The sequence below is a fragment of the Tachypleus tridentatus genome, chromosome 6, assembly GCF_004210375.1.
Source record: "Tachypleus tridentatus isolate NWPU-2018 chromosome 6, ASM421037v1, whole genome shotgun sequence".
Taxonomy (NCBI): domain Eukaryota; kingdom Metazoa; phylum Arthropoda; class Merostomata; order Xiphosura; family Limulidae; genus Tachypleus; species Tachypleus tridentatus.
This window is the reverse complement of record NC_134830.1, coordinates 2,351,198-2,369,606: the sequence shown is the minus strand read 5'-3', so window position 1 is coordinate 2,369,606 and position 18,409 is coordinate 2,351,198. Positions and strand designations below refer to the sequence as shown.

Below are 18,409 nucleotides of genomic sequence, written 5' to 3'. Positions count from 1 at the left end.
AAATACAAATTAGTTAAGGGTTAGGAGGTGAGCGTATGAGTCAGTTCAGGATTAGGAGGTGAGTGTATGAGTCAGTTTAGGATTAGGAGATGAGTGTTTGAATTAATTAAGGGTTAGGAGGTGAGTGTATGAGTCAGTTCAGGGTTAGTAGGTAAGTGATTGAGATGAGATCAGGGTTAGGAGGTGAGTGTATGAGTCTGTTCAGGATTAGAAGGTGAGTGTATGAGTCAGTTCAGGGTAGTAGGAAGGTGAGTGAGATCATAGGAGGTGAGTGTATGAGTTCAGGATTAGAAGGTGAGTGTATGAGTCAGTTCAGGAGGTATTCAGAGTCAGTCAGGGAGGTGAGTGCATGTTAGGAGTCATGAGTCAGTTCCAGGTTAGAAGGTGAGTGTATAAGTCAGTTCAGGGTTAGAAGGTGAGTGTATGAGTCAGTTCAGGGTTAGAAGGTGAGTGTATAAGTCAGTTCAGGGTTAGAAGGTGAGGGTATGAGTCAGTTCAGGATTAGGAGGTGAGTGTATGAGTCAGTTAAAGATTAGGAGATGAGTGTTTGAATTAATTAAGGGTTAGGTGGTGAGTGTATGAATCAGTTCAGGGTTAGGATATAAGTGATTGAGATCAGATCAGGGTTAGGAGGTGAGTGTATGAGTCAGTTCAGGGTTAGAGAATAGGTGATTGAGATCAGATCAGGGTTAGGAGGTGAGTGTATGAGTCAGTTCAGGATCAGGAGGTGAGTGTATAAGTCAGTTCTGGGTTAGAAGATGAGTGTATAAGTCAGTTCAGGATTAAAAGGTGAGTGTATGAGTCAGTTCAGGGTTAGGAGATAAGTGATTGAGATCAGATCAGGGTTAGGAGGTGAGTGTATGAGTCAGTTCAGGATTAGGAGATGAGTGTATAAGTCAGTTCTGGGTTAGAAGGTGAGTGTATAAGTCAGTTCAGGATTAGAAGGTGAGTGTATGAGTCAGTTCTGGGTTAGAAGGTGAGTGTATAAGTCAGTTCAGGGTTAGAAGGTGAGTGTATGAGTCAGTTCAGGATTAGGAGGTGAATGTATAAGTCAGTTAATGGTTAGAAGGTGAGTGTATAAGTCAGTTCAGGGTTAGAAGGTGAGTGTATGAGTCAGTTCAGGATTAGGAGGTGAGTGTATCAGTCAGTTCAGGATTAGGAGGTGAGTGTATAAGTCAGTTCAGGGTTAGAAGGTGAGTGTATAAGTCAGTTCAGGATTAGAAGGTGAGTGTATGAGTCAGTTCAGGATTAGAAGGTGAGTGTATAAGTCAGTTCAGGGTTAGAAGGTGAGTGTATAAGTCAGTTCAGGATTAGGAAATGAGTGTATAAGTCAGTTCTGGGTTAGAAGGTGAGTGATTGAACCCAAGACATTCCAATTTACACCCCGTTTCGTTGTTGTGGCAAGACAGTTTTATATGTGACAATTGCTTTAGTAAACCAACCTTTATCTCTACATTTATAAGTGTTACAATTTGTATATATGAAACCTATACAAGAAGGTACAATTTCTCAACTTATTCAATAACTACTGTCTCCTCATTGTAAACTGTTCAATCGTAAACGTTTAAATAGATCAAGATGAGAACAACAAAACCAAGTAGTGGAGTTTAAAATGTGGAGAATTTTATCAAGAAATATGATAAACACAAGTAAGTTGTTTCACAAACCAAGTATCTGGTTGAATGCAGCAGACTAGTTGATAGTCTAGATTCATTTATTGTTTCTACAGGTTCACAAACCAAGTATCTGGTTGAATGCTGCAGACTAGTTGATAGTCTAGATTCACTTATTGTTTCTGCAGGTCATTTAACACAAGTAAGTTGTTTCACAAACCAAGTATCTGGTTGAATGCTGCAGACTAGTTGATAGTCTAGATTCACTTATTGTTTCTACAGGTCATTTAACACAAGTAAGTTGTTTCACAAACCAAGTATCTGGTTGAATGCTGATAGTCTAGATTAGATTCATTTATTGTTTCTACAGGTCATTTAACACAAGTAAGTTGTTTCACAAACCAAGTATCTGGTTGAATGCTGCAGACTAGTTGATAGTCTAGATTCACTTATTGTTTCTACAGGTCATTTAACACAAGTAAGTTGTTTCACAAACCAAGTATCTGGTTGAATGCTGCAGACTAGTTGATAGTCTAGATTCACTTATTGTTTCTACAGGTCATTTAACACAAGTAAGTTGTTTCACAAACCAAGTATCTGGTTGAATGCTGCAGACTAGTTGATAGTCTAGATTCACTTATTGTTTCTACAGGTCATTTAACACAAGTAAGTTGTTTCACAAACCAAGTATCTGGTTGAATGCTGCAGACTAGTTGATAGTCTAGATTCACTTATTGTTTCTACAGGTCATTTAACACAAGTAAGTTGTTTCACAAACCAAGTATCTGGTTGAATGCTGCAGACTAGTTGATAGTCTAGATTCACTTATTGTTTCTACAGGTCATTTAACACAAGTAAGTTGTTTCACAAACCAAGTATCTGGTTGAATGCTGCAGACTAGTTGATAGTCTAGATTCACTTATTGTTTCTACAGGTCATTTAACACAAGTAAGTTGTTTCACAAACCAAGTATCTGGTTGAATGCTGCAGACTAGTTGATAGTCTAGATTCACTTATTGTTTCTACAGGTCATTTAACACAAGTAAGTTGTTTCACAAACCAAGTATCTGGTTGAATGCTGCAGACTAGTTGATAGTCTAGATTCACTTATTGTTTCTACAGGTCATTTAACACAAGTAAGTTGTTTCACAAACCAAGTATCTGGTTGAATGCTGCAGACTAGTTGATAGTCTAGATTCACTTATTGTTTCTACAGGTCATTTAACACAAGTAAGTTGTTTCACAAACCAAGTATCTGGTTGAATGCTGCAGACTAGTTGATAGTCTAGATTCACTTATTGTTTCTACAGGTCATTTAACACAAGTAAGTTGTTTCACAAACCAAGTATCTGGTTGAATGCTGCAGACTAGTTGATAGTCTAGATTCACTTATTGTTTCTACAGGTCATTTAACACAAGTAAGTTGTTTCACAAACCAAGTATCTGGTTGAATGCTGCAGACTAGTTGATAGTCTAGATTCACTTATTGTTTCTACAGGTCATTTAACACAAGTAAGTTGTTTCACAAACCAAGTATCTGGTTGAATGCTGCAGACTAGTTGATAGTCTAGATTCACTTATTGTTTCTACAGGTCATTTAACACAAGTAAGTTGTTTCACAAACCAAGTATCTGGTTGAATGCTGCAGACTAGTTGATAGTCTAGATTCACTTATTGTTTCTACAGGTCATTTAACACAAGTAAGTTGTTTCACAAACCAAGTATCTGGTTGAATGCTGCAGACTAGTTGATAGTCTAGATTCACTTATTGTTTCTACAGGTCATTTAACACAAGTAAGTTGTTTCACAAACCAAGTATCTGGTTGAATGCTGCAGACTAGTTGATAGTCTAGATTCACTTATTGTTTCTACAGGTCATTTAACACAAGTAAGTTGTTTCACAAACCAAGTATCTGGTTGAATGCTGCAGACTAGTTGATAGTCTAGATTCACTTATTGTTTCTACAGGTCATTTAACACAAGTAAGTTGTTTCACAAACCAAGTATCTGGTTGAATGCTGCAGACTAGTTGATAGTCTAGATTCACTTATTGTTTCTACAGGTCATTTAACACAAGTAAGTTGTTTCACAAACCAAGTATCTGGTTGAATGCTGCAGACTAGTTGATAGTCTAGATTCACTTATTGTTTCTACAGGTCATTTAACACAAGTAAGTTGTTTCACAAACCAAGTATCTGGTTGAATGCTGCAGACTAGTTGATAGTCTAGATTCACTTATTGTTTCTACAGGTCATTTAACACAAGTAAGTTGTTTCACAAACCAAGTATCTGGTTGAATGCTGCAGACTAGTTGATAGTCTAGATTCACTTATTGTTTCTACAGGTCATTTAACACAAGTAAGTTGTTTCACAAACCAAGTATCTGGTTGAATGCTGCAGACTAGTTGATAGTCTAGATTCACTTATTGTTTCTACAGGTCATTTAACACAAGTAAGTTGTTTCACAAACCAAGTATCTGGTTGAATGCTGCAGACTAGTTGATAGTCTAGATTCACTTATTGTTTCTACAGGTCATTTAACACAAGTAAGTTGTTTCACAAACCAAGTATCTGGTTGAATGCTGCAGACTAGTTGATAGTCTAGATTCACTTATTGTTTCTACAGGTCATTTAACACAAGTAAGTTGTTTCACAAACCAAGTATCTGGTTGAATGCTGCAGACTAGTTGATAGTCTAGATTCACTTATTGTTTCTACAGGTCATTTAACACAAGTAAGTTGTTTCACAAACCAAGTATCTGGTTGAATGCTGCAGACTAGTTGATAGTCTAGATTCACTTATTGTTTCTACAGGTCATTTAACACAAGTAAGTTGTTTCACAAACCAAGTATCTGGTTGAATGCTGCAGACTAGTTGATAGTCTAGATTCACTTATTGTTTCTACAGGTCATTTAACACAAGTAAGTTGTTTCACAAACCAAGTATCTGGTTGAATGCTGCAGACTAGTTGATAGTCTAGATTCACTTATTGTTTCTACAGGTCATTTAACACAAGTAAGTTGTTTCACAAACCAAGTATCTGGTTGAATGCTGCAGACTAGTTGATAGTCTAGATTCACTTATTGTTTCTACAGGTCATTTAACACAAGTAAGTTGTTTCACAAACCAAGTATCTGGTTGAATGCTGCAGACTAGTTGATAGTCTAGATTCACTTATTGTTTCTACAGGTCATTTAACACAAGTAAGTTGTTTCACAAACCAAGTATCTGGTTGAATGCTGCAGACTAGTTGATAGTCTAGATTCACTTATTGTTTCTACAGGTCATTTAACACAAGTAAGTTGTTTCACAAACCAAGTATCTGGTTGAATGCTGCAGACTAGTTGATAGTCTAGATTCACTTATTGTTTCTACAGGTCATTTAACACAAGTAAGTTGTTTCACAAACCAAGTATCTGGTTGAATGCTGCAGACTAGTTGATAGTCTAGATTCACTTATTGTTTCTACAGGTCATTTAACACAAGTAAGTTGTTTCACAAACCAAGTATCTGGTTGAATGCTGCAGACTAGTTGATAGTCTAGATTCACTTATTGTTTCTACAGGTCATTTAACACAAGTAAGTTGTTTCACAAACCAAGTATCTGGTTGAATGCTGCAGACTAGTTGATAGTCTAGATTCACTTATTGTTTCTACAGGTCATTTAACACAAGTAAGTTGTTTCACAAACCAAGTATCTGGTTGAATGCTGCAGACTAGTTGATAGTCTAGATTCACTTATTGTTTCTACAGGTCATTTAACACAAGTAAGTTGTTTCACAAACCAAGTATCTGGTTGAATGCTGCAGACTAGTTGATAGTCTAGATTCACTTATTGTTTCTACAGGTCATTTAACACAAGTAAGTTGTTTCACAAACCAAGTATCTGGTTGAATGCTGCAGACTAGTTGATAGTCTAGATTCACTTATTGTTTCTACAGGTCATTTAACACAAGTAAGTTGTTTCACAAACCAAGTATCTGGTTGAATGCTGCAGACTAGTTGATAGTCTAGATTCACTTATTGTTTCTACAGGTCATTTAACACAAGTAAGTTGTTTCACAAACCAAGTATCTGGTTGAATGCTGCAGACTAGTTGATAGTCTAGATTCACTTATTGTTTCTACAGGTCATTTAACACAAGTAAGTTGTTTCACAAACCAAGTATCTGGTTGAATGCTGCAGACTAGTTGATAGTCTAGATTCACTTATTGTTTCTACAGGTCATTTAACACAAGTAAGTTGTTTCACAAACCAAGTATCTGGTTGAATGCTGCAGACTAGTTGATAGTCTAGATTCACTTATTGTTTCTACAGGTCATTTAACACAAGTAAGTTGTTTCACAAACCAAGTATCTGGTTGAATGCTGCAGACTAGTTGATAGTCTAGATTCACTTATTGTTTCTACAGGTCATTTAACACAAGTAAGTTGTTTCACAAACCAAGTATCTGGTTGAATGCTGCAGACTAGTTGATAGTCTAGATTCACTTATTGTTTCTACAGGTCATTTAACACAAGTAAGTTGTTTCACAAACCAAGTATCTGGTTGAATGCTGCAGACTAGTTGATAGTCTAGATTCACTTATTGTTTCTACAGGTCATTTAACACAAGTAAGTTGTTTCACAAACCAAGTATCTGGTTGAATGCTGCAGACTAGTTGATAGTCTAGATTCACTTATTGTTTCTACAGGTCATTTAACACAAGTAAGTTGTTTCACAAACCAAGTATCTGGTTGAATGCTGCAGACTAGTTGATAGTCTAGATTCACTTATTGTTTCTACAGGTCATTTAACACAAGTAAGTTGTTTCACAAACCAAGTATCTGGTTGAATGCTGCAGACTAGTTGATAGTCTAGATTCACTTATTGTTTCTACAGGTCATTTAACACAAGTAAGTTGTTTCACAAACCAAGTATCTGGTTGAATGCTGCAGACTAGTTGATAGTCTAGATTCACTTATTGTTTCTACAGGTCATTTAACACAAGTAAGTTGTTTCACAAACCAAGTATCTGGTTGAATGCTGCAGACTAGTTGATAGTCTAGATTCACTTATTGTTTCTACAGGTCATTTAACACAAGTAAGTTGTTTCACAAACCAAGTATCTGGTTGAATGCTGCAGACTAGTTGATAGTCTAGATTCACTTATTGTTTCTACAGGTCATTTAACACAAGTAAGTTGTTTCACAAACCAAGTATCTGGTTGAATGCTGCAGACTAGTTGATAGTCTAGATTCACTTATTGTTTCTACAGGTCATTTAACACAAGTAAGTTGTTTCACAAACCAAGTATCTGGTTGAATGCTGCAGACTAGTTGATAGTCTAGATTCACTTATTGTTTCTACAGGTCATTTAACACAAGTAAGTTGTTTCACAAACCAAGTATCTGGTTGAATGCTGCAGACTAGTTGATAGTCTAGATTCACTTATTGTTTCTACAGGTCATTTAACACAAGTAAGTTGTTTCACAAACCAAGTATCTGGTTGAATGCTGCAGACTAGTTGATAGTCTAGATTCACTTATTGTTTCTACAGGTCATTTAACACAAGTAAGTTGTTTCACAAACCAAGTATCTGGTTGAATGCTGCAGACTAGTTGATAGTCTAGATTCACTTATTGTTTCTACAGGTCATTTAACACAAGTAAGTTGTTTCACAAACCAAGTATCTGGTTGAATGCTGCAGACTAGTTGATAGTCTAGATTCACTTATTGTTTCTACAGGTCATTTAACACAAGTAAGTTGTTTCACAAACCAAGTATCTGGTTGAATGCTGCAGACTAGTTGATAGTCTAGATTCACTTATTGTTTCTACAGGTCATTTAACACAAGTAAGTTGTTTCACAAACCAAGTATCTGGTTGAATGCTGCAGACTAGTTGATAGTCTAGATTCACTTATTGTTTCTACAGGTCATTTAACACAAGTAAGTTGTTTCACAAACCAAGTATCTGGTTGAATGCTGCAGACTAGTTGATAGTCTAGATTCACTTATTGTTTCTACAGGTCATTTAACACAAGTAAGTTGTTTCACAAACCAAGTATCTGGTTGAATGCTGCAGACTAGTTGATAGTCTAGATTCACTTATTGTTTCTACAGGTCATTTAACACAAGTAAGTTGTTTCACAAACCAAGTATCTGGTTGAATGCTGCAGACTAGTTGATAGTCTAGATTCACTTATTGTTTCTACAGGTCATTTAACACAAGTAAGTTGTTTCACAAACCAAGTATCTGGTTGAATGCTGCAGACTAGTTGATAGTCTAGATTCACTTATTGTTTCTACAGGTCATTTAACACAAGTAAGTTGTTTCACAAACCAAGTATCTGGTTGAATGCTGCAGACTAGTTGATAGTCTAGATTCACTTATTGTTTCTACAGGTCATTTAACACAAGTAAGTTGTTTCACAAACCAAGTATCTGGTTGAATGCTGCAGACTAGTTGATAGTCTAGATTCACTTATTGTTTCTACAGGTCATTTAACACAAGTAAGTTGTTTCACAAACCAAGTATCTGGTTGAATGCTGCAGACTAGTTGATAGTCTAGATTCACTTATTGTTTCTACAGGTCATTTAACACAAGTAAGTTGTTTCACAAACCAAGTATCTGGTTGAATGCTGCAGACTAGTTGATAGTCTAGATTCACTTATTGTTTCTACAGGTCATTTAACACAAGTAAGTTGTTTCACAAACCAAGTATCTGGTTGAATGCTGCAGACTAGTTGATAGTCTAGATTCACTTATTGTTTCTACAGGTCATTTAACACAAGTAAGTTGTTTCACAAACCAAGTATCTGGTTGAATGCTGCAGACTAGTTGATAGTCTAGATTCACTTATTGTTTCTACAGGTCATTTAACACAAGTAAGTTGTTTCACAAACCAAGTATCTGGTTGAATGCTGCAGACTAGTTGATAGTCTAGATTCACTTATTGTTTCTACAGGTCATTTAACACAAGTAAGTTGTTTCACAAACCAAGTATCTGGTTGAATGCTGCAGACTAGTTGATAGTCTAGATTCACTTATTGTTTCTACAGGTCATTTAACACAAGTAAGTTGTTTCACAAACCAAGTATCTGGTTGAATGCTGCAGACTAGTTGATAGTCTAGATTCACTTATTGTTTCTACAGGTCATTTAACACAAGTAAGTTGTTTCACAAACCAAGTATCTGGTTGAATGCTGCAGACTAGTTGATAGTCTAGATTCACTTATTGTTTCTACAGGTCATTTAACACAAGTAAGTTGTTTCACAAACCAAGTATCTGGTTGAATGCTGCAGACTAGTTGATAGTCTAGATTCACTTATTGTTTCTACAGGTCATTTAACACAAGTAAGTTGTTTCACAAACCAAGTATCTGGTTGAATGCTGCAGACTAGTTGATAGTCTAGATTCACTTATTGTTTCTACAGGTCATTTAACACAAGTAAGTTGTTTCACAAACCAAGTATCTGGTTGAATGCTGCAGACTAGTTGATAGTCTAGATTCACTTATTGTTTCTACAGGTCATTTAACACAAGTAAGTTGTTTCACAAACCAAGTATCTGGTTGAATGCTGCAGACTAGTTGATAGTCTAGATTCACTTATTGTTTCTACAGGTCATTTAACACAAGTAAGTTGTTTCACAAACCAAGTATCTGGTTGAATGCTGCAGACTAGTTGATAGTCTAGATTCACTTATTGTTTCTACAGGTCATTTAACACAAGTAAGTTGTTTCACAAACCAAGTATCTGGTTGAATGCTGCAGACTAGTTGATAGTCTAGATTCACTTATTGTTTCTACAGGTCATTTAACACAAGTAAGTTGTTTCACAAACCAAGTATCTGGTTGAATGCTGCAGACTAGTTGATAGTCTAGATTCACTTATTGTTTCTACAGGTCATTTAACACAAGTAAGTTGTTTCACAAACCAAGTATCTGGTTGAATGCTGCAGACTAGTTGATAGTCTAGATTCACTTATTGTTTCTACAGGTCATTTAACACAAGTAAGTTGTTTCACAAACCAAGTATCTGGTTGAATGCTGCAGACTAGTTGATAGTCTAGATTCACTTATTGTTTCTACAGGTCATTTAACACAAGTAAGTTGTTTCACAAACCAAGTATCTGGTTGAATGCTGCAGACTAGTTGATAGTCTAGATTCACTTATTGTTTCTACAGGTCATTTAACACAAGTAAGTTGTTTCACAAACCAAGTATCTGGTTGAATGCTGCAGACTAGTTGATAGTCTAGATTCACTTATTGTTTCTACAGGTCATTTAACACAAGTAAGTTGTTTCACAAACCAAGTATCTGGTTGAATGCTGCAGACTAGTTGATAGTCTAGATTCACTTATTGTTTCTTAACACAGGTCATTTAACACAAGTAAGTTGTTTCACAAACCAAGTATCTGGTTGAATGCTGCAGACTAGTTGATAGTCTAGATTCACTTATTGTTTCTACAGGTCATTTAACACAAGTAAGTTGTTTCACAAACCAAGTATCTGGTTGAATGCTGCAGACTAGTTGATAGTCTAGATTCACTTATTGTTTCTACAGGTCATTTAACACAAGTAAGTTGTTTCACAAACCAAGTATCTGGTTGAATGCTGCAGACTAGTTGATAGTCTAGATTCACTTATTGTTTCTACAGGTCATTTAACACAAGTAAGTTGTTTCACAAACCAAGTATCTGGTTGAATGCTGCAGACTAGTTGATAGTCTAGATTCACTTATTGTTTCTACAGGTCATTTAACACAAGTAAGTTGTTTCACAAACCAAGTATCTGGTTGAATGCTGCAGACTAGTTGATAGTCTAGATTCACTTATTGTTTCTACAGGTCATTTAACACAAGTAAGTTGTTTCACAAACCAAGTATCTGGTTGAATGCTGCAGACTAGTTGATAGTCTAGATTCACTTATTGTTTCTACAGGTCATTTAACACAAGTAAGTTGTTTCACAAACCAAGTATCTGGTTGAATGCTGCAGACTAGTTGATAGTCTAGATTCACTTATTGTTTCTACAGGTCATTTAACACAAGTAAGTTGTTTCACAAACCAAGTATCTGGTTGAATGCTGCAGACTAGTTGATAGTCTAGATTCACTTATTGTTTCTACAGGTCATTTAACACAAGTAAGTTGTTTCACAAACCAAGTATCTGGTTGAATGCTGCAGACTAGTTGATAGTCTAGATTCACTTATTGTTTCTACAGGTCATTTAACACAAGTAAGTTGTTTCACAAACCAAGTATCTGGTTGAATGCTGCAGACTAGTTGATAGTCTAGATTCACTTATTGTTTCTACAGGTCATTTAACACAAGTAAGTTGTTTCACAAACCAAGTATCTGGTTGAATGCTGCAGACTAGTTGATAGTCTAGATTCACTTATTGTTTCTACAGGTCATTTAACACAAGTAAGTTGTTTCACAAACCAAGTATCTGGTTGAATGCTGCAGACTAGTTGATAGTCTAGATTCACTTATTGTTTCTACAGGTCATTTAACACAAGTAAGTTGTTTCACAAACCAAGTATCTGGTTGAATGCTGCAGACTAGTTGATAGTCTAGATTCACTTATTGTTTCTACAGGTCATTTAACACAAGTAAGTTGTTTCACAAACCAAGTATCTGGTTGAATGCTGCAGACTAGTTGATAGTCTAGATTCACTTATTGTTTCTACAGGTCATTTAACACAAGTAAGTTGTTTCACAAACCAAGTATCTGGTTGAATGCTGCAGACTAGTTGATAGTCTAGATTCACTTATTGTTTCTACAGGTCATTTAACACAAGTAAGTTGTTTCACAAACCAAGTATCTGGTTGAATGCTGCAGACTAGTTGATAGTCTAGATTCACTTATTGTTTCTACAGGTCATTTAACACAAGTAAGTTGTTTCACAAACCAAGTATCTGGTTGAATGCTGCAGACTAGTTGATAGTCTAGATTCACTTATTGTTTCTACAGGTCATTTAACACAAGTAAGTTGTTTCACAAACCAAGTATCTGGTTGAATGCTGCAGACTAGTTGATAGTCTAGATTCACTTATTGTTTCTACAGGTCATTTAACACAAGTAAGTTGTTTCACAAACCAAGTATCTGGTTGAATGCTGCAGACTAGTTGATAGTCTAGATTCACTTATTGTTTCTACAGGTCATTTAACACAAGTAAGTTGTTTCACAAACCAAGTATCTGGTTGAATGCTGCAGACTAGTTGATAGTCTAGATTCACTTATTGTTTCTACAGGTCATTTAACACAAGTAAGTTGTTTCACAAACCAAGTATCTGGTTGAATGCTGCAGACTAGTTGATAGTCTAGATTCACTTATTGTTTCTACAGGTCATTTAACACAAGTAAGTTGTTTCACAAACCAAGTATCTGGTTGAATGCTGCAGACTAGTTGATAGTCTAGATTCACTTATTGTTTCTACAGGTCATTTAACACAAGTAAGTTGTTTCACAAACCAAGTATCTGGTTGAATGCTGCAGACTAGTTGATAGTCTAGATTCACTTATTGTTTCTACAGGTCATTTAACACAAGTAAGTTGTTTCACAAACCAAGTATCTGGTTGAATGCTGCAGACTAGTTGATAGTCTAGATTCACTTATTGTTTCTACAGGTCATTTAACACAAGTAAGTTGTTTCACAAACCAAGTATCTGGTTGAATGCTGCAGACTAGTTGATAGTCTAGATTCACTTATTGTTTCTACAGGTCATTTAACACAAGTAAGTTGTTTCACAAACCAAGTATCTGGTTGAATGCTGCAGACTAGTTGATAGTCTAGATTCACTTATTGTTTCTACAGGTCATTTAACACAAGTAAGTTGTTTCACAAACCAAGTATCTGGTTGAATGCTGCAGACTAGTTGATAGTCTAGATTCACTTATTGTTTCTACAGGTCATTTAACACAAGTAAGTTGTTTCACAAACCAAGTATCTGGTTGAATGCTGCAGACTAGTTGATAGTCTAGATTCACTTATTGTTTCTACAGGTCATTTAACACAAGTAAGTTGTTTCACAAACCAAGTATCTGGTTGAATGCTGCAGACTAGTTGATAGTCTAGATTCACTTATTGTTTCTACAGGTCATTTAACACAAGTAAGTTGTTTCACAAACCAAGTATCTGGTTGAATGCTGCAGACTAGTTGATAGTCTAGATTCACTTATTGTTTCTACAGGTCATTTAACACAAGTAAGTTGTTTCACAAACCAAGTATCTGGTTGAATGCTGCAGACTAGTTGATAGTCTAGATTCACTTATTGTTTCTACAGGTCATTTAACACAAGTAAGTTGTTTCACAAACCAAGTATCTGGTTGAATGCTGCAGACTAGTTGATAGTCTAGATTCACTTATTGTTTCTACAGGTCATTTAACACAAGTAAGTTGTTTCACAAACCAAGTATCTGGTTGAATGCTGCAGACTAGTTGATAGTCTAGATTCACTTATTGTTTCTACAGGTCATTTAACACAAGTAAGTTGTTTCACAAACCAAGTATCTGGTTGAATGCTGCAGACTAGTTGATAGTCTAGATTCACTTATTGTTTCTACAGGTCATTTAACACAAGTAAGTTGTTTCACAAACCAAGTATCTGGTTGAATGCTGCAGACTAGTTGATAGTCTAGATTCACTTATTGTTTCTACAGGTCATTTAACACAAGTAAGTTGTTTCACAAACCAAGTATCTGGTTGAATGCTGCAGACTAGTTGATAGTCTAGATTCACTTATTGTTTCTACAGGTCATTTAACACAAGTAAGTTGTTTCACAAACCAAGTATCTGGTTGAATGCTGCAGACTAGTTGATAGTCTAGATTCACTTATTGTTTCTACAGGTCATTTAACACAAGTAAGTTGTTTCACAAACCAAGTATCTGGTTGAATGCTGCAGACTAGTTGATAGTCTAGATTCACTTATTGTTTCTACAGGTCATTTAACACAAGTAAGTTGTTTCACAAACCAAGTATCTGGTTGAATGCTGCAGACTAGTTGATAGTCTAGATTCACTTATTGTTTCTACAGGTCATTTAACACAAGTAAGTTGTTTCACAAACCAAGTATCTGGTTGAATGCTGCAGACTAGTTGATAGTCTAGATTCACTTATTGTTTCTACAGGTCATTTAACACAAGTAAGTTGTTTCACAAACCAAGTATCTGGTTGAATGCTGCAGACTAGTTGATAGTCTAGATTCACTTATTGTTTCTACAGGTCATTTAACACAAGTAAGTTGTTTCACAAACCAAGTATCTGGTTGAATGCTGCAGACTAGTTGATAGTCTAGATTCACTTATTGTTTCTACAGGTCATTTAACACAAGTAAGTTGTTTCACAAACCAAGTATCTGGTTGAATGCTGCAGACTAGTTGATAGTCTAGATTCACTTATTGTTTCTACAGGTCATTTAACACAAGTAAGTTGTTTCACAAACCAAGTATCTGGTTGAATGCTGCAGACTAGTTGATAGTCTAGATTCACTTATTGTTTCTACAGGTCATTTAACACAAGTAAGTTGTTTCACAAACCAAGTATCTGGTTGAATGCTGCAGACTAGTTGATAGTCTAGATTCACTTATTGTTTCTACAGGTCATTTAACACAAGTAAGTTGTTTCACAAACCAAGTATCTGGTTGAATGCTGCAGACTAGTTGATAGTCTAGATTCACTTATTGTTTCTACAGGTCATTTAACACAAGTAAGTTGTTTCACAAACCAAGTATCTGGTTGAATGCTGCAGACTAGTTGATAGTCTAGATTCACTTATTGTTTCTACAGGTCATTTAACACAAGTAAGTTGTTTCACAAACCAAGTATCTGGTTGAATGCTGCAGACTAGTTGATAGTCTAGATTCACTTATTGTTTCTACAGGTCATTTAACACAAGTAAGTTGTTTCACAAACCAAGTATCTGGTTGAATGCTGCAGACTAGTTGATAGTCTAGATTCACTTATTGTTTCTACAGGTCATTTAACACAAGTAAGTTGTTTCACAAACCAAGTATCTGGTTGAATGCTGCAGACTAGTTGATAGTCTAGATTCACTTATTGTTTCTACAGGTCATTTAACACAAGTAAGTTGTTTCACAAACCAAGTATCTGGTTGAATGCTGCAGACTAGTTGATAGTCTAGATTCACTTATTGTTTCTACAGGTCATTTAACACAAGTAAGTTGTTTCACAAACCAAGTATCTGGTTGAATGCTGCAGACTAGTTGATAGTCTAGATTCACTTATTGTTTCTACAGGTCATTTAACACAAGTAAGTTGTTTCACAAACCAAGTATCTGGTTGAATGCTGCAGACTAGTTGATAGTCTAGATTCACTTATTGTTTCTACAGGTCATTTAACACAAGTAAGTTGTTTCACAAACCAAGTATCTGGTTGAATGCTGCAGACTAGTTGATAGTCTAGATTCACTTATTGTTTCTACAGGTCATTTAACACAAGTAAGTTGTTTCACAAACCAAGTATCTGGTTGAATGCTGCAGACTAGTTGATAGTCTAGATTCACTTATTGTTTCTACAGGTCATTTAACACAAGTAAGTTGTTTCACAAACCAAGTATCTGGTTGAATGCTGCAGACTAGTTGATAGTCTAGATTCACTTATTGTTTCTACAGGTCATTTAACACAAGTAAGTTGTTTCACAAACCAAGTATCTGGTTGAATGCTGCAGACTAGTTGATAGTCTAGATTCACTTATTGTTTCTACAGGTCATTTAACACAAGTAAGTTGTTTCACAAACCAAGTATCTGGTTGAATGCTGCAGACTAGTTGATAGTCTAGATTCACTTATTGTTTCTACAGGTCATTTAACACAAGTAAGTTGTTTCACAAACCAAGTATCTGGTTGAATGCTGCAGACTAGTTGATAGTCTAGATTCACTTATTGTTTCTACAGGTCATTTAACACAAGTAAGTTGTTTCACAAACCAAGTATCTGGTTGAATGCTGCAGACTAGTTGATAGTCTAGATTCACTTATTGTTTCTACAGGTCATTTAACACAAGTAAGTTGTTTCACAAACCAAGTATCTGGTTGAATGCTGCAGACTAGTTGATAGTCTAGATTCACTTATTGTTTCTACAGGTCATTTAACACAAGTAAGTTGTTTCACAAACCAAGTATCTGGTTGAATGCTGCAGACTAGTTGATAGTCTAGATTCACTTATTGTTTCTACAGGTCATTTAACACAAGTAAGTTGTTTCACAAACCAAGTATCTGGTTGAATGCTGCAGACTAGTTGATAGTCTAGATTCACTTATTGTTTCTACAGGTCATTTAACACAAGTAAGTTGTTTCACAAACCAAGTATCTGGTTGAATGCTGCAGACTAGTTGATAGTCTAGATTCACTTATTGTTTCTACAGGTCATTTAACACAAGTAAGTTGTTTCACAAACCAAGTATCTGGTTGAATGCTGCAGACTAGTTGATAGTCTAGATTCACTTATTGTTTCTACAGGTCATTTAACACAAGTAAGTTGTTTCACAAACCAAGTATCTGGTTGAATGCTGCAGACTAGTTGATAGTCTAGATTCACTTATTGTTTCTACAGGTCATTTAACACAAGTAAGTTGTTTCACAAACCAAGTATCTGGTTGAATGCTGCAGACTAGTTGATAGTCTAGATTCACTTATTGTTTCTACAGGTCATTTAACACAAGTAAGTTGTTTCACAAACCAAGTATCTGGTTGAATGCTGCAGACTAGTTGATAGTCTAGATTCACTTATTGTTTCTACAGGTCATTTAACACAAGTAAGTTGTTTCACAAACCAAGTATCTGGTTGAATGCTGCAGACTAGTTGATAGTCTAGATTCACTTATTGTTTCTACAGGTCATTTAACACAAGTAAGTTGTTTCACAAACCAAGTATCTGGTTGAATGCTGCAGACTAGTTGATAGTCTAGATTCACTTATTGTTTCTACAGGTCATTTAACACAAGTAAGTTGTTTCACAAACCAAGTATCTGGTTGAATGCTGCAGACTAGTTGATAGTCTAGATTCACTTATTGTTTCTACAGGTCATTTAACACAAGTAAGTTGTTTCACAAACCAAGTATCTGGTTGAATGCTGCAGACTAGTTGATAGTCTAGATTCACTTATTGTTTCTACAGGTCATTTAACACAAGTAAGTTGTTTCACAAACCAAGTATCTGGTTGAATGCTGCAGACTAGTTGATAGTCTAGATTCACTTATTGTTTCTACAGGTCATTTAACACAAGTAAGTTGTTTCACAAACCAAGTATCTGGTTGAATGCTGCAGACTAGTTGATAGTCTAGATTCACTTATTGTTTCTACAGGTCATTTAACACAAGTAAGTTGTTTCACAAACCAAGTATCTGGTTGAATGCTGCAGACTAGTTGATAGTCTAGATTCACTTATTGTTTCTACAGGTCATTTAACACAAGTAAGTTGTTTCACAAACCAAGTATCTGGTTGAATGCTGCAGACTAGTTGATAGTCTAGATTCACTTATTGTTTCTACAGGTCATTTAACACAAGTAAGTTGTTTCACAAACCAAGTATCTGGTTGAATGCTGCAGACTAGTTGATAGTCTAGATTCACTTATTGTTTCTACAGGTCATTTAACACAAGTAAGTTGTTTCACAAACCAAGTATCTGGTTGAATGCTGCAGACTAGTTGATAGTCTAGATTCACTTATTGTTTCTACAGGTCATTTAACACAAGTAAGTTGTTTCACAAACCAAGTATCTGGTTGAATGCTGCAGACTAGTTGATAGTCTAGATTCACTTATTGTTTCTACAGGTCATTTAACACAAGTAAGTTGTTTCACAAACCAAGTATCTGGTTGAATGCTGCAGACTAGTTGATAGTCTAGATTCACTTATTGTTTCTACAGGTCATTTAACACAAGTAAGTTGTTTCACAAACCAAGTATCTGGTTGAATGCTGCAGACTAGTTGATAGTCTAGATTCACTTATTGTTTCTACAGGTCATTTAACACAAGTAAGTTGTTTCACAAACCAAGTATCTGGTTGAATGCTGCAGACTAGTTGATAGTCTAGATTCACTTATTGTTTCTACAGGTCATTTAACACAAGTAAGTTGTTTCACAAACCAAGTATCTGGTTGAATGCTGCAGACTAGTTGATAGTCTAGATTCACTTATTGTTTCTACAGGTCATTTAACACAAGTAAGTTGTTTCACAAACCAAGTATCTGGTTGAATGCTGCAGACTAGTTGATAGTCTAGATTCACTTATTGTTTCTACAGGTCATTTAACACAAGTAAGTTGTTTCACAAACCAAGTATCTGGTTGAATGCTGCAGACTAGTTGATAGTCTAGATTCACTTATTGTTTCTACAGGTCATTTAACACAAGTAAGTTGTTTCACAAACCAAGTATCTGGTTGAATGCTGCAGACTAGTTGATAGTCTAGATTCACTTATTGTTTCTACAGGTCATTTAACACAAGTAAGTTGTTTCACAAACCAAGTATCTGGTTGAATGCTGCAGACTAGTTGATAGTCTAGATTCACTTATTGTTTCTACAGGTCATTTAACACAAGTAAGTTGTTTCACAAACCAAGTATCTGGTTGAATGCTGCAGACTAGTTGATAGTCTAGATTCACTTATTGTTTCTACAGGTCATTTAACACAAGTAAGTTGTTTCACAAACCAAGTATCTGGTTGAATGCTGCAGACTAGTTGATAGTCTAGATTCACTTATTGTTTCTACAGGTCATTTAACACAAGTAAGTTGTTTCACAAACCAAGTATCTGGTTGAATGCTGCAGACTAGTTGAT

The 18,409-nt window shown here is 35.6% G+C and overlaps 1 protein-coding gene across 1 annotated transcript in view; it reads left to right on the top strand.

Moving 5' to 3' along the window:
• The first annotated feature begins 361 nt into the window (after positions 1–361).
• LOC143254478 (AF4/FMR2 family member lilli-like) overlaps positions 362–18,409 on the top strand; it is a 75,964-nt gene continuing 57,916 nt past the window's right edge. Inside the window, exon 1 of the mRNA XM_076509654.1 lies at positions 362–384. Coding sequence (XP_076365769.1) covers positions 362–384 — 23 coding nt within the window. The remainder of the gene's footprint in view (positions 385–18,409) is intronic.